This window comes from Melospiza melodia, chromosome 30, assembly GCF_035770615.1.
Source record: "Melospiza melodia melodia isolate bMelMel2 chromosome 30, bMelMel2.pri, whole genome shotgun sequence".
NCBI classification, from domain to species: domain Eukaryota; kingdom Metazoa; phylum Chordata; class Aves; order Passeriformes; family Passerellidae; genus Melospiza; species Melospiza melodia.
Genome location: NC_086223.1, coordinates 602764 through 617950, shown reverse-complemented (window position 1 = coordinate 617950; position 15187 = coordinate 602764). Strand labels below are relative to the sequence as shown.

At 45.7% G+C, this 15187-nt stretch overlaps 1 protein-coding gene and 1 long non-coding RNA gene across 2 annotated transcripts; one reads left to right on the top strand and one right to left on the bottom strand.

Moving 5' to 3' along the window:
* Nucleotides 1-399: 399 nt before the first annotated feature.
* Nucleotides 400-9094, top strand: HOXB9 (homeobox B9). Its single transcript, XM_063179057.1, has 2 exons — nucleotides 400-1524; nucleotides 6403-9094. The coding sequence occupies exons 1-2, from the start codon at nucleotides 1122-1124 to the stop codon at nucleotides 6636-6638; spliced, it is 639 nt and encodes a 212-aa protein (XP_063035127.1). The 5' UTR covers nucleotides 400-1121; the 3' UTR covers nucleotides 6639-9094.
* A 1291-nt stretch (nucleotides 9095-10385) lies between these two features.
* On the bottom strand, nucleotides 10386-12220 carry LOC134430894 (uncharacterized). The gene is made up of 2 exons (XR_010030916.1): nucleotides 11403-12220; nucleotides 10386-10626 (listed from the first exon to the last, which is right to left on the bottom strand). It is a non-coding gene; the product is annotated as an uncharacterized LOC134430894 (long non-coding RNA).
* Nucleotides 12221-15187: the final 2967 nt, after the last annotated feature.

Genomic DNA, 15187 nt, shown 5'->3' with positions numbered 1-15187 from the left:
GCGCGGGGGCGCTGACAGCGAGCGCGGCCCCCCGGCCCCGGTGATTTACGCGCCCCCGACGCTTTATCAGGCCCGGGCAGGAAACTTGGAGCGATCAGAGCGGCCCCGCAGCCCCGCGGAACCGCCCGCGCCGGGGAGCGGAGCGAGAGCGGGGCCGGCCGCGCTCCTTCCAGCGCAGAACCCTGACTTCAATTGATTTTCCTTTATTTTCATCTTTCATTTTTCATTTTTGAAAATATACTTTAATTTTCTTTCAATTTTCTTTCATTTTTTCCCATTTTCTTTCTTTTTTTTTTCAATTTTCTTTCTTTTTTGTTTTTTAATTCCCTTTCCTTTTTTTCCAATTTTCTTTATTTTTTTTCAATTTTCTTTCTTTTTTTTTTTTTTTTTTTTTTCAATTTTATGGTTTGTTTCTTTTAATTTTATGCCTTTTTTTTATTTCAGGCTTTCTTTTCCTTTAATTCTAGAGTCTGTTTCTTTTTAATTCAGGGCCTGTGTGGTTTTTTTTTTTTTTTTCTTTTTTTTTGTTTGTTTTTTTAATTTTATGGTTTCTTTTCTTTCAATTTTCGGGTCTGTTTTCTTTTTTAATTTTAGGGTTTCTTTAAATTTTCGGGTTTGTTTCCTTTAATTTTAGGGTTTCTTTCCTTTTAATTTTCGGGTTTGTTTCTTTTAATTTTAGGGTCTATTTTTTTTTTTAATATTGGGGTTTCTTTTCTTTTAATGTCAGTGTTTCTTTTCTTATAACTTTATGGTTTCTTTTCTTTTGATTTTATGGGGTTCTTTTCTTCTAACTTTATGCTGTCTTTTATTTTAATTTTATGGTTTCTTTCCTTATAATTTTATGCTGTCTTTTCTTTTAATGCTATGCTTTCTTTTCCCTTCATTTTATGCTTTCTTTCCTTTTAATTTCATGCTTTCTTTTCCTTTCAATTTTATGCTTTCTTTTCTTTTAATTTTATGTTTTATTTCCTTTTAATTCTAGGAGCTTAATTTTAATTTTAGGGGATTTTTTTTTTTTACATACATATATTTAATTTTAAGTGTTTTTTTTTTTTTTTTCCTATTTTTTTGCCCCCCAATTTCAAATTTTCCCCGAGCGCCGCCCCGTACGATGCCTCACCATGTCCATCTCTGGCACCCTCAGCAATTACTATGTCGACTCCATCATAAGCCACGAGGGCGGCGATTCCCCTTCCCCTAAATTCGCCCCCGCGCCGTTCGCGGCCCCCCGAGCCCCGGGCGAGCCCCTCGAGTTCCCCTCGTGCAGTTTCCAGCCCAAAGCGGCGCCGTTCGGGCCCTCCTGGGCCGCCCCCGCCGCCTTCCCCGCGTTCCTCCCGCAGCCCTGGCTGGAGCCCGGGCCCGGCCCGGCCAAAGCCGAGCTCAGCCGGGCTCCGGACGGGCCCAAGGGCGGCTTCGGCCCGGAGCAGCCGCGGGACGCGCTGGGCATCGCCCCCGACCCGCGGCGGGGCTTCGAGGACCATAAACCCGGCGGAGGAAGCGAGGACAAAGACGGCCGAGATCAAAGTGAGTGATAAAAGTGAGGAAGCGGCGCAATAAAAATGAAAATAAAAAGGGGGTGACGGTAATGGGGAAGGGGTGGGGGGGGGGGGGAAAGTTGAAAATCGGGGCTTGGGGAGGGAGGGAGGGGAAGGGGAGGGGCAGGGATGGGGGAGAGGGGCGAGGAAATGGAAATAAAATCGGGATTTTGGGGCTGGGCCCGGAGCGCGAGTGCGGAGAGGAGAGAGCGCGGGAGGGACTGAGGCGCACGGAGGAGGAAAACGCAGGAAAACGGCAGGAAAATGCGGGGAAACGCAGGAAAACGGCGGGAAAACGCAGAAAAACGCAGAAAACGGCAGGAAAATGCAGGAAAGCCCAGGAAAACGGCAGGAAAATGCAGGAAAACCCAGGAAAAGGGAAGAAAACGGGGGGAAAACCCAGGGAAAGGGAGGAAAATGGAGGAAAGCGGAGGAAAACGGGAGGAAATTACGCGGTGGCGGGCGGAGGGGCAGCGCGGAAACGCCGCGGGGTGGAAAGAGAGAGGAAAGAGGGGGGAAATGGGGAGAAAAGAAAAAATTACGGGAAAAAGTTCAACAGGGGAAGGGCGGAAACTGCGAGGGGTGGAAAGAGAGAGGAAAGAGGGGGAAAATGGGGGAAAAGAGGAAAATTGATGGGAAAAGTTCAGCAGGGAAAGCGCGGAAACACCGCGGGGGAGGACAGTGAGGAAAAGGGGGGAAAAAAGGGGGAAAATCACTGGGAAAAGTTCGCTAGGGGGGAAACGCGGAAACTCCGCAGGGAAGGGAAGCGAGAGAGAAAAAGGGAGGAAAAATAAAAAGGGAGAAAAAATGGAAAAATCTCCGGGACAAAGTTCACCGCGAGGGAAGCGCCGAAACGCCGCGGGGGCGGAAAGTGAGGGAGAAAAAAAGGGGAAAATGGGGAAAAAAGAGGAAAAATGGCTGGGAAAGTGTTCACGGCCGAGGTTCCGCGCTGCTTTTGCCGGCGCTGCCTCCCGACCGCGGAGTTTATTTATCTGCGCCGTTAATTGTTTGTTTATTAGCGGGGATGAATATTTCAGAGCCGCGCTCCTTCCCTGCTTTAAAAAAACCCAAAATACAACCGGAGAAGGAGGGAGGGGGCGTTGGAGTTAATTAGCTTTTATATCAGCTTTTATATCGCTTTTATATCGCTTTTATATCGGTTTTATATCGGGTTTTATATCTGTTTTATATCAGTTTTATATCTGCTTTTATTCGTAATTCCGCCAGGTTGGGGACACGCTGAAACTCCAGGCCGGGCCTTTTTCCCGCGTGAAATATGGATTTAAAATAATCCTAATAATCGGCCCGGGGGGTGGTTAATGCTATTAATAATATTAGTATTGTTATTTTTAATGATAATATTTGTGTTGGAGGGAGGGAGCGGCAGCGGTGTCACCTCCTGCTGGCGCCTGGTTCTGCTCCAAGGTGACCCCGGAGTGGTTTCACCCTCCCAGGAAAGATTTTTCCATTAAAAAACGGATTTTTTCCATAAAACCCCCATTTTTCCATAAAAAAAACCCGGATTTTTTCCATCAAAAAACCGATTTTTTCTATAAAAAGTGGATTTTTCCATTTTTAAAAAATGGGGGTTTTTTCCACTAAAATCCCGATTTTTTCCACAAAACCCCGAATTTTTCCAGCCTGGCAAAGCAGCAGCGCCCGGCGGGTGGAAATTCCCATTTTTTCTTCCCTTTAAATGAACTTTTTCCCATTAAAACAGCGGAATTTTCTCTCTCCCCTCGCCATTTCCTCTTGCAGCGCGTTCTGGTGGCGCTTTTTTCTTGTTGCTGTTGTTTTTAAATTTACTTTTAATTTATTTTCCCTTTCCCCTCTCAATGAACTCGCCCAGAAGAAAAGTTCTTTTCTATTGTGCTGGGCAGGGATCCAGAACAAACCCAAACCGATCGCGCCAAACAAAACCCCCGAAAATGGAACATTTTGTCCCAAAATAATCGCTCTCAAAGCCGCTCTGCTTTCCGTGCGGTTTTTTTTGCTTTCAATAATAATTAAATTTCTTGCTGGCCTTCAGGGCTGCTTTGCAGCCAGTTCTGATTCCGATTTTCCCATTTTCCCCCTTTTTTTTGTTGTTGTTTCTCCCTGATGAAACCCTGCCTGGAAGCTGTTCATTTATTTTACTGGATTTTGGAGAAAAAAACCCAAAAAATAAAAGTGCCAGGACCTCTCCCCATTCCCTTTCCTGCCCGGGGATTTGTGAGCAAATAAAATAAAAATCCATTTGAACGACCCCAAAATGCCCCGAACCCGCCGGGCTGGAGCGCGGCCATTAAAGGATGGCGGGCAGGATTAACAATATCAATTATTAACAGCTTTCCTCCTCTTTAATTATTAATTCTGCATATTGGCTCCAGTCAATTCCGGGGAGGAAACAGCCCTGCAAACTCGGAAGGGGCAGGACTGGCGCGGGAAGGTTCAGGGGTTGATATTTTATATTTTTTTTATCGGAAATATCCAATAAATTGGATTTTTGGCGCGTTTGGGGGTGTTTGGGGTGGCCCAGGAATTTCTCTGCGGGATTTTGGCTCCAGCCGCGATTCTGGGGCGGAAAAGGGAATAAAAGGGGAATTTGTGCCCCGCGCGTCCCTCCCTCCCCGTCACCGATGTTTGCACGTGATTAGCGAAAATCCCAATATTTACCCTAAAACCACTTCGCTTTCGGCTGCGATTTTCGCCACCTCGGCCGCTGCCAGCGGGGCGGGTTCGGCTCCCAAAATTTCGCGTGTCCCTCCCCACCCTCCATGGAAAAAATGCCCCAAATATCCCCAAAAATGGAATTTTTTATTTCCACCATTCCCACGCAGCTTCTCCCACCCGCCAGCGTGACGGGAGGGAAGCTTTTATTTATTCCTAATTTTAATTAATTTTTAAATTTTATTTCTTTATTTTATAATATTATTTCTTTATTTACTTACGTGTCTTCATTTAAAATTGTATTTCTTTTGCAAATCCATTTATTTTATTCTAAATGTTACTGATTTTTCTTTATTCACAGTGTTATATAATTAAAAGATAACTGCAATTTTTGTAAAAAAATTTATTTATTTATTTATTTATTTATTTATTTATTTATTTATTTATTTATTTAATCTTATTTTTATTTTTATTTATTTGTATTTTTGGCTGCATTTCCAGCCCTGCCAATGTCACTGGCTGGGGGTGACGCTGTCCAGACCTGTGGCAGCCAGGGAGGGATTTTGGGGTCAGATTGCACCAAAAATCTAATTTTAAAAAATTGAAATTGCCAGGATTTGTTCAGGAAAAGCCCCTCCAGGTCTCCCCTCCCTGCGTGACGGGGCTGGGGGAGCAAATCCTGGGGAAAATGGGGAGAAAAGGGAAATTTTGGGGTTGGTTTGTTTGTGTGGAATGTGGGGGCTGGGGCGGGACCCCAAAACCCACAGAAATGAACCCAAAAACCCCGAGGAAATGAACCCAAAACCTGGAGAAAAGAAATCAAAAACCCCGGGGTGCACCCAAAACCCACAGAAATCCACCCAAAAACCCCGGGGAAATTCACCCCAAAACCTGGAGAAAAGAAATCAAAAACCCCGGGGTCCACCCTAAACCTACAGAAATGAACCCCAAAACCCCTTGGGGTGCACCCAAAACCCACAGAAATGAACCCAAAAACCCCCGGGAAATGAACCCAAAACCTGGAGAAAAGAAATCAAAACCCCGGGGTCCACCCTAAACCTACAGAAATGAACCCCAAAACCCCTTGGGGGGCACCCAAAACCCACAGAAATTCACCCACAAACCTCTAGACAGGGACCCCAAAACCCTCGAGGTGCACCCAAAACCCGCAGAACTTCCCCCAAAACTGACAAAAATTCACCCAAAACCATCTGGTATGAACCCCAAAAGCCACAGAAATTCACCCCAAAACCACAGAAATTCACCCCAAACCCCTCGGGGTTCACCCCAAATTTGGGGTGCGGGGACCACGCCCGTGCCTCAACTCCCGTGCCCCCAGTCCCAGCACTGGAATTTTTGGGGTTTTTTGGGGGTTTTTAAAAGGGTTCTTTCTGAATTTTCTAGGGGGTTTTTTTGGGGCCTTGGGGTTGGATTTTTAGTTGTTTATTTTTTGTTGGTGGTTTTGTTTTGATTTTTGTTTTCCTCTGGGTTTGGTTTAGTTCTGTTTGCTTTTAGTTTTGGATTTGGTGGTTTGTTTGCTTGGTTTGTGTGGGTTTTGTTGGTTTGGTTTGGTTTGGTTTTAGTTTTGGGGTTTGGTTTTTTGTTTGGTTGGGTTTTGGTTTGGTTTGGTTTGGGTTGGTTGGTTTGGTTTCGTTGGTTTGGTTGTGTTGGCTTGGTTTGGTTTTGTTTTGTTTCAGGTTTGGTTGGTTTGGTTTGGTTGGGTTGGGTTTTGTTTTGTTTTTGGGTTTGGTTTGGTTGTGTTTGGTTTGTTTGGGTTGGGTTAGGTTGGGTTGGGTTGGGTTTTGTTTTTGGGTTTGGTTTGGTTGTGTTTGGTTGGTTGGGTTGGTTGGTTTGGTTTCATTGGTTTGGTTGTGTTTGGTTTGGTTTGGGTTGGGTTTGGGTTGGGTTTGGTTTTTGGTTTTTGTTCTGTTTTTTTGTTTGGTATAGTTGGGTTTGGGTTGGGTTGGTTTAGTTTCGTTGGTTTGGTTGTGTTGACTTGGTTTGGTTTGGTTGGGTTTGGTTTAGTTGGTTTTGGTTGGGTTTGGTTTACTTTGCTTTTTGTTTTACTTCACTTCATTTCATCTTTTATTTCATTCATTGCCCCCCCACCACCGCTCACCTCCCCTTTAAAAAACCCCCCAAAAACCCCTTCAAAACCCACCAAACCTCTGATTTCTCCCATTTCCCCCATTTTTATTTTAAAATCCCCCTTTTCCAGCCAACCCCGCCGCCAGCTGGCTGCAGGCGCGCTCGTCGCGCAAGAAGCGCTGCCCGTACAGCAAATTCCAGACGCTGGAGCTGGAGAAGGAGTTCCTGTTCAACATGTACCTGAGCCGCGAGCGGCGGCACGAGGTGGCGCGGCTGCTCAACCTCAGCGAGCGCCAGGTCAAGATCTGGTTCCAGAACCGCCGCATGAAGATGAAGAAGATGAACAAGGAGCAGGGCAAGGAGTGACGGGACACAGGGGCAGAGCTCACAAAACTCAGATATTTCCTCCAAACTGCCCCAAAAACGGCGCTGGAAACTCCCCCGGTCTGTTGTTCCAGATGAAATTTTATTTTCCTCTTTAAAAAATCTCTTTTCGTGTTTTGGAGCAACTCAGCCCAAAGCGCGGCTCCTTTCGGGGTAAGGAGTGATGGGAGAGGCAGCGCTCCTAAATCTCAGCATTTTCCTCCAAACTGCCCCAAAAGCAGCACCGGATCCTCCCCCAGTCTGTTGTTCCAGCAGAAATTTTGGTTATTTTCATTTTTCAAAATCTCTTCTCTTCTGGAGGTAACTCAGCCCAAAGTGTGGCTCCTTTCGGGGTAAGGAGTGACGGGACACGGGCAGAGTTCACAAAACTCAGTGGTTTTCGTCAAACTGCCCCAAAAGTGGCGCCGGATCCTCCCCCAGTCTGGTGCTCCAGCCGAAATTTTATTTTCCTCTTTAAAAAATCTCTTTTCGTGTTTTGGAGCAACTCAGCCCAAAGCGCGGCTCCTTTGGGCGTAAGGAGTGAGAGGACAGAGGTAGCGGCCCCAAGATCAGCGGTTTCCTCCAAACCGCCCCAAAAGCTGCGCTGGAAGCTCCCGCAGTCTGTTGTTCCAGCTGAAATTTTGGTTATTTTCATTTAAAAATCTTTTTTTTTGGGTTCAACGCGCCCCAAAGCGTGGCTTCTCTTGGGGAAAATGAATGAGGAGGGTAAGGAGTGACGGGACAGGCAGCGCCGTCAAAACTCAGAGTTTTCCTCCAAACTGCCCCAAAAGCAGCCCTGGATCCTCCTCCAGTCTGTTGTTCCCGCTGAAATTTTATTTTACTTTTTTAAAAAAATCTCTTTTTCGTCTTTTGGAGCAACTCAGCCCAAAATGTGGTGCAAGGAGGGAGCAGGGCAAGGAGAGACGGGACACAGAGGCAGCGCCATCAAAACTCAGAGATTTTCTCCAAACTGCCCCAAAAGCGGTGCCGGATCCTCCTCCCTTCTGCTGTTCCAGCTGAAATTTTGGTTATTTTCCTCTGTAAAAATCTCTTTTTCGTCTTTTGGAGCAACTCAGCCCAAAGTGTGGTGCAAGAAGTGACGGGAGAGGCAGCGCCATCAAAACTCAGCGTTTTTCTCCAAACTGCCCCAAAAGCGGCGCCGGATCCTCCCCCCAGACCCAGCTTCACCGTTCCAGCTGAATTTTTCATTATTTTAAATATTTAAATCTCTTTTCGCCGTCTGGAGGTAACTCAGCCCAAAGCGCGGCTCCTTTTGGGGGCAAAGAGTGAGAGGGCGGCAAAAGAGAGGAGAAAGCGGCAGCGGCCCCACATCTCAGCGTTTTTCTCCAAACTGCCCCAAAAGCGGCGCCGGATCCTCCCCCGCGCTGTTCCAGCTGAAATTTTAGTTATTTTCCTTTTTAAAAATCTGTTTTTCCTTCATCCCAAAGCGCTTTTTGGGGGAGAGGAACGAGCAGGGCAAGGAGTGACGGGACACAGAGGCAGCGGCCCCAAACTCAGCGTTTTTCTCCAAAGCGCCCCAAAAGCAACGCTGGACCCTTCCCTCACTCCCAGCTCCGCCGTTCCAGCTGAAATTTTGGTTCTTTTAAATTTTTAAATATTTTTTTCTTCTTCTGGTGCAACTCAGCCCAAAGCTGGGCTCCTTTTTGGGGTTCATTTCCCTTCCCTTGTTTCCTTTTTGGGGTTCCTTTCTCTTTCCTTGTTTCTTTTTGGGATTCCTTTCTTTTCCCTTCTTTCCTTTTTGCCTTTTCTCCCCCTTTTTTCCCCTCCCCACTGTCGGATCAACTTTTCCCCTTTTTAATTTTATTTTCCCCCAGAAAACTCAAAAAAAAACCCCGATCCCAACCCGGCCACCCCCAAACCTCCCCGTTATTTTCTCTTTTTCTCCCAAAAATTTTGGGTTTTTTTCCCCCAAACGCTCCCAGACGCTCTGGAGGTGGCCGAGCCCCCAGACGCTTTAATTAAACCCCTGCACCACAGACACATTAATTAAGGCCGCCTTTAATTACACCCCACAAATCATTTCCAGCCCCAGCCCGGACAGCCCCAATTTGGGGTCCCCCCCATTTTTTATTCCCCTTTATATTTCAATTTTTTAATCTCAGTTTGCCATGAAAACTTCGAATTGTTCGAATTATTTGGCACAATTTGGATTCCGGCCGCGCTTTTGGAGGAAACTGGGACTTGGAGGAGAAGTTTTTTTGGGGCAGAAGCGCCTGGATTTGGGGTATTTTGTGCAAAAAAAAAAAAGAGAAAAAAGAGAAGGGAGAGAAAGGGGGGAGCGTGGGGCCCTGTAAATCATTGAGGAGAAAAAGAAAAGGGCGGAAGAACCCCCCGCCAACTTCCCCCCGAACTTTTTAGAGAGGAGGAAAAACGGGATTTTCTAGTTTAAAAATAATAAAAAAAAAAAAATTAAAAAAGAAGAAAAAAAAAAAAAAACCACAAAAATGGAAAATAAATAAACTACCTTTGTGGAGCTTTCAGGGAGGGCCCGGCCGCTGGTAGCGCTCGGTATTTATAATTTATTGAGGAATTTTGGACTTTTTCCTGGAGCTGCTGCAGAGATAAAAGCGCCAAGCCCAGCCCGGGTTTATTTTAAATTCTGATTTTTGGATACTTGAACGCGCCGGGCTCGGGGGATTTTCGGTCGCTTCCAGCGCGGATTTCCCGAGGTTTCCTCCATCCTCATCCTCATCCTCACCCCGAGGCTGCAGCGCGGATCCAGGCCGGGGCTTGGGGTTGTTTTTGTCTCTTTTTGGGGCGATTTTGGGGTTCGGGAGGGCTGGGAGGGCGGGGGGGGTTTAGTTCAGCTCGGTTCCGTGTGGGTGTTCGTGACCCGTGTTCGTGCTCGTGTTCCTGTCCGTGCTGTGCATTCTCATTCCTATTTTTAGTATTTTTATTTTTCAATTTAAAAACAGACAAACAAAAAAAAAGAAAAAAAAAAAAAAAGTTTTTCGAAGAGTTGAGCGTTGGTAGTGGCTGTAAAAAAAAAAAAAACTAAAAATTTTTTTTAAAAATGGAAATAAACTTCTCCAGTTTGGTCCGTGCGCGGAATTCGGACTTTGAGGCTTTTGAGGGGCTCCGGGATGGGCACAGGGGGGGTGAAAAAAGCACAGAAAAGTCAAATTTTTTCCTGCAGTTTATCAGGAGGAACCAGCCCAAATCTGTTTCCAGGGAAAGTTTTATCAGCGGGGCCGCTCTGGGCGGCAGCGATAGCGAAATTCCGCGGATTTGCAGTTTTTTAACCGCTCCTGCTCTTTTTTCTGGGGTTTTTTTTCTGGGGTTTTTTTCTGGTTTTTTTTTTTTTTTTTCTGGTTTTTTCCTATTTTTTCCTCCCCCTCCCTCCGCGATCCCGAGATGAAACCCGAGGAGCTGCGCTGAAATTTCCGCCGCTCCAAACCCGCTCAAAAAACCCCCCAAAACCCCAAAAAACCCCAAATTATCTCCCCCATCGAAGCGAAACCAGAGCTGAAAGGTTCGAGAGAATCCCCCCGAAATTCGTTTCATTTTTGGGGTTTCACATTTTGGGTTTTTCTCGTGCAAAACTTTCCAGCCCGAAGCTGCTCCCGAGTTTAACCCTTGTGCTGCCGGAGGGAGTTCAGCTCCACCCAAACTTCGCTCTGGGTTTAAAAATTGAGCTAAAAAAAATTCTAATTTTGAGGCGTTTTAGCGGGGAGATTTCTCTAAATGCTGATTTATTAAAAAAAAAAAAAAAAAAAAAAAAAAAAAAGCGATTAAATGGATTAAAAAGGGTGGGAAACGCTGCTTGAGCTGAATTTGCCAGCTCGGTTCGGTTCTCCCCGAACCCCTCGCGTCCCCCGCGGAGCCCGGATTGGCCCAAATCCTGCTCAATTCTCATTTCCCACGAGTTCCTCCATGTTTCGGCCGCCGGGGTTTAGGAGCGGATTTTTCTCACTTTTCCTTAGAGCTGTGCTAAAGAGCGGATATTTTTAAGATGACGACGATGAGGTTCCTTGAGAATAGAGTGGAAGAAGTTAGCTGATTTTAATAGGAAAAAATCTTAAAAAAAAAAAAAAAAAAGAGAAAATAAAGAAAAAAAAACCCAGAAAATGTTGTAAAATTTTTGTTTTCTGTAGCATCGGCCCGGATGTATTTTCCAGAGATGTTTTAATGCTCCAGAATAAAAATCGATTTTAGAACAACGAGCAGCGCTCTGTCTTTGTGTTCCTCCCCCCAAATCCCGCAATTATTCCCGCCCTGGTTTTTCCTGCTATTTTTGGGTTTCAGATTCCCAAAAATCAGCCCAGGAGAAGTGGAAATAATTCCGAAATAATTCCAAAAAAATTCCAAAATAATTCCAAAATAATCCAACTGGGGAGCAGCAAGTGTTTGCTGGGTCCCACCCGAACTTTCTGCGCTCCCGAATGTTTCAAAACTAAAATTATTGATTTCATTTTCATTTCTGGCACCCGAGCTTGGGGCCGCCTTTGCCCCTTGATCGCGGGTTTAATTTTTATTTTTGGAGTTTTCATCTCTTTTTATTCCCGCCCCAGCCTGAGGGGAAAAGGCTCAAAGTGGATTTTCTGCCTTTCCTCGCTTTATTCGCCTCTCGCCCATGGAAAAACTTTTCCCGAAAAGATTAAAAAACAAAACAAAAAAAAAAAACCCAAAACCCCCAAAAAACCCCAAATCCCCAAAAAATCCCCCAAAACCCAAAAAACCCCAAAAACCCAAAAAAAAACCCAAAAAACCCCAAAACCGCCACCCTGCCTCCCCGCTCGGCGTCACCTCGGGTTGGACGCGCGGTTCCTTTTCCAGGAGCGATTCCTGCGATTCCCTCCCGAAATTCCTGCGAGTTTTTATCGCTTATGAAGCTCTCAAGAGCCCGGAAAACTGTTTTATATTTTAAAAAAATTAAAATAACAACAATTTAAAATCATCGAACAAGCCCCGAGTCCCGCTCGGGAACAGGAGCAGGACCCGGAATCTCCTGCCCGGTAATTTTTAACAAAATGGGCCGCTCCAAAGGGGCAATATTTCACTTCTTTAGGGGGGGGGGAAAAGGGGAGAAAAAAAAAATCTCCTTTCTTTGGGGCAGCCCTGAAAAGAAAACAAAAGAAGAAGAAAAGAAGAAGGAAGAATTTTGGAGCTCGAGGAGGGAAGGCAGAGAAAGGGAAGGAACTTGTCATAAAGAAAGGAAAATTCAGCGCAGCGCGCTGCCATAAAAGAATATGACCGCTATAAAACTTTATAGGGTATAAATTTCTGAAGGTTAAGGAACTGAGCGGCTGTAAAGGAAACAGCGCAAGAAAACTTTCAGGAACTCCTAAATTACTGCGAGGAGCGGGGAAGCCCCGCGCGGAAAAGCGCTCGGGCTGCCCCTCAACAGCTTCCCCTCTTCTTACTTTATTTTTATTTTTAAAAAATTTTTATTTTATTTATATTTTATTTTTCTACTTTTTTCCTTTTTTTTTTTTTAGTGATGGAGGGGCAGCTCAAAAAAAAAAAATCAGAATTGGGGATTTAAAAAAAGAAAAGCCGGGGAGGGACTTTCGCTAATTTATTCTCCCCTTGCAGATGCCGTGAAAATCCAGCGCTCGGGACGATTCCCTTTGTTTCTTTTTTTGTTTCTTTTTTTTTTTTTTAACCTTTTTTTTCTTTTTTTTTTTTCCCCTCCCTTTAAAGCAATTCCAGGCCTGCACACAACAACAACAACGCTGGCACAGAAGGCACCCCCAGCGCTCGCACTCTCCAAGTTCTGGCGAGACGTCTGGGCTGGGGAAGCTCTTGATGACTTTACAGCCCCGGCCGTGCCCCCCCGCGCCTCCCGAGCAGCAGAATGACCAATTGTTTAGTCTCGGAATTTGAAACAATGGCGCGTTTCAAAAGCGAGCCCACTTCGCCTCTTTTTTCTCTTTAAATTTTATTTTTTTATTGCCGCACTTTGAGAGAACTCCAGCGAGGCGAAGACGCCGACAAAAAAAAACTCATTCTCGTTTTCCTCCTCTTTTCCTCCCTCTCTTTCTTTTCTTTTTGTATTTTGAAGCCTTTTTATCCTCCCGGCGAGGATGAAATTCTTGATTTTGATGTTTTTTCCCTTTTTTTGGGTTTCCCCTCGCCGGGAGGCTCCGCCTGCAGTTCCGCGCGCGGCCGCGAGGTGGAGCCGTCGCTCCACGCTAGAGGCGCCCCCGGGCGCGAACACCTTGATCCCATTAGGTAAAATATTGGGTTAATTATCGCTGGTTTGCCCGGTTTATAGCTTACATCTCCTCTTTTTTTTTTTTGATCCAGGCTAAATTATGTGAGGCTGGGAAGGGGAAAAACACCGCGGCAGCGCGGCCAAGGAGCTGCGCTGAGAGGTGGGGCGCGCATCCCCGCTAAATGTTCGTTTAAAAGGGAATAAAAAAGCGCCGGGTTTTGTTTTGTGCCGCTCCGGAGGTGGGAGGACAGCTGAAATTACCCCAGGCCCGCAGATTTACGTGTGCGGGGTTGAAAAAAGAAGGTTTCGCGGGGAAAGGGACGCGCAGAGCCGGGACAATATTTTTCCTCTCGGCCATTAGGATGATCTGCGCCTTCCCCGCTCGATATTTTATGTGTTTTATAATCCCAGCCACCGCAGTATAAAAAAAAAAAAAAATTAAATTAAATATAAAAAACCAACTCAACCATGCAACAAAACAAGAGCATTTGTTTCTTTCAGAAGTTGAACGCTCATTTCTGGCGCGGCCGCCCCATCTTTTGGCACTGCTGACGCTCTTCGCTGGAATTCTTCACTTTAACAGCTTCAGAAATATTTTTTTAAATGCCACAAACGAGTAAATGAACCCAAAATGCTCTTAAACCACCGAGGTTTGGGGCACATACAAATACACCCCCGATGCGGAGGCAATAATGTCAACTTTTAACTCCACCAGTTCACTTTGATTCCGGCCTTTGATTCCTCAGAATTACGAGGCAAAAAATTTACTCAGATGTTGTAAATTCTTCCGCTACAAACGGCCGCAATAATTTCAAGATGGGTTTTCTTTCAAATCGGTATAAACGGGGTTTCTTTCCCAGAGCGAGAATTGCTCCCAAGTTCCACCATGAACCGCTCCCTCCGCTCCAAAAATCGAGATTTTGGGTGAGGGCGGAACAATTCTAGCCCGCAGGGTGGGAAATCTTGTTTTAAGAGGCAAAGTTTCGGCATCTCGAGGCTCCGTTTCATCGCCGCGACGTGAAATACGAGCGCAAACAGAAATAAATGAGCGAAATGAAGAAAAATCTCGCCCCTGTGCATTCGGCGAGAGGCAGAGCGGAGCAAACTTGAGGTTTAGCGAGGAAGGGATTTGAGGCTCTTCCATTTTTTTTAATATAATTTTTTTTTTTTTTTTGCCTTATGAATTCCCAATAAATCTTTTCCTCCGCTGGGTGTTTATAAATTATCTCTGCCCGACACCCACGCCGCGCTCCCGCTCGGTTTTCCTTGGAATGGAAACATTTTCCTTTCATCGGGAGCCGCGATGATTTAGGATCAGCTCCTTGATTTCTGGGCTTTGCTGGGCACCCAAATCCTCCCGCTCTTGGCCCAAATGTTCCTTTCCCAGCCCAAATTCCCCAATTCCTCCCCTTTGCCCCTTCCCGAACTTCGGGAGGGGAAACTTCTGCCCCGAATTCACTTCATCGATCCCCTTCCCATTTTATTTTTTTATTTTATTTCCCCCCCCGGATATTCCAGCATCTCCCCTTTGCCAGGTTCCAAAGCTCTGTTTGCTTCTCCGCACCATTTTCGGGGCTTTTTTCTTTTTCTTTTCTTTTTTTTTTTTTTTTTTTTTTTTTTTTTTTTTTTTTTTTGACGGTTTTATGAAACCCAAACCTGCTCGATCGGCAATAAAAGTGGGGAGAAAAAAGAAAATGTTAACTCGTGTTTTAGAGGGGCGAGAAAAGCTTTAATTATAGCGCTGCAAGTGCTCCAGCAGCAATAATTACTGCGAAAGGCTCTTAGGCTCGGTTGGAATTATCCCCGCGCAAAATAAAGGAAGCGTATTTACTTAAATTATTTCTCTAAGGATGCCTTTAAAGTTTTATTCCGTTGCTATCTTGGTTTTCTGTCTTTTTTTCCCCTCTTCCTTTCTGCCTTCCTTCGCTCCCTGCCTTTCCCCACTGAGCATTTTTATATTTGCTTTCAAACCAAGGTAGAAAAACTTAAATATTTCAACTTTCCCCTCCTTTTTCGTGCAATGGAGGTTGAATTTTGTACCTCAAGTGGAGCGGAACCCTCCTAAAATTCAGTTTTTGCCTCCAGCCCCGCTCGGGCAGAGGCGATGGGGAAACAGCACAAACCCAGGCGGGGCAAAACGGGGAGAAAAAACCCAAACTGAGGAGGAGAAGAGAGGCTGGAAAGGCTGGAAAACCCGTCTGGAATTGCGGGGGGCTCTGGGGGGCCGGGGCTGGGAGGGTCCGCGCCGTTATTAACCGAGAAACGCCTGGGTAATATTTGCTGAGTGCGAGAAATGAATTTCCAAATCTACCCCCTGTGTGTTCCCGGCGCTGCGAAATTGCAGCGCTGGCATCCGAGGGGCAACTCCGGCTCC

What these genes read in the sequence shown, in the direction of transcription:
- HOXB9 (XM_063179057.1), top strand. Translation starts at nt 1,122, where the DNA reads ATGTCCATCTCTGGCACCCTCAGCAATTACTATGTCGACTCCATCATA. An exon ending in CAAAGACGGCCGAGATCAAA is followed by an intron (nt 1,525 to 6,402) that starts GTGAGTGATAAA and finishes CCCCTTTTCCAG; the next exon opens with CCAACCCCGCCGCCAGCTGG.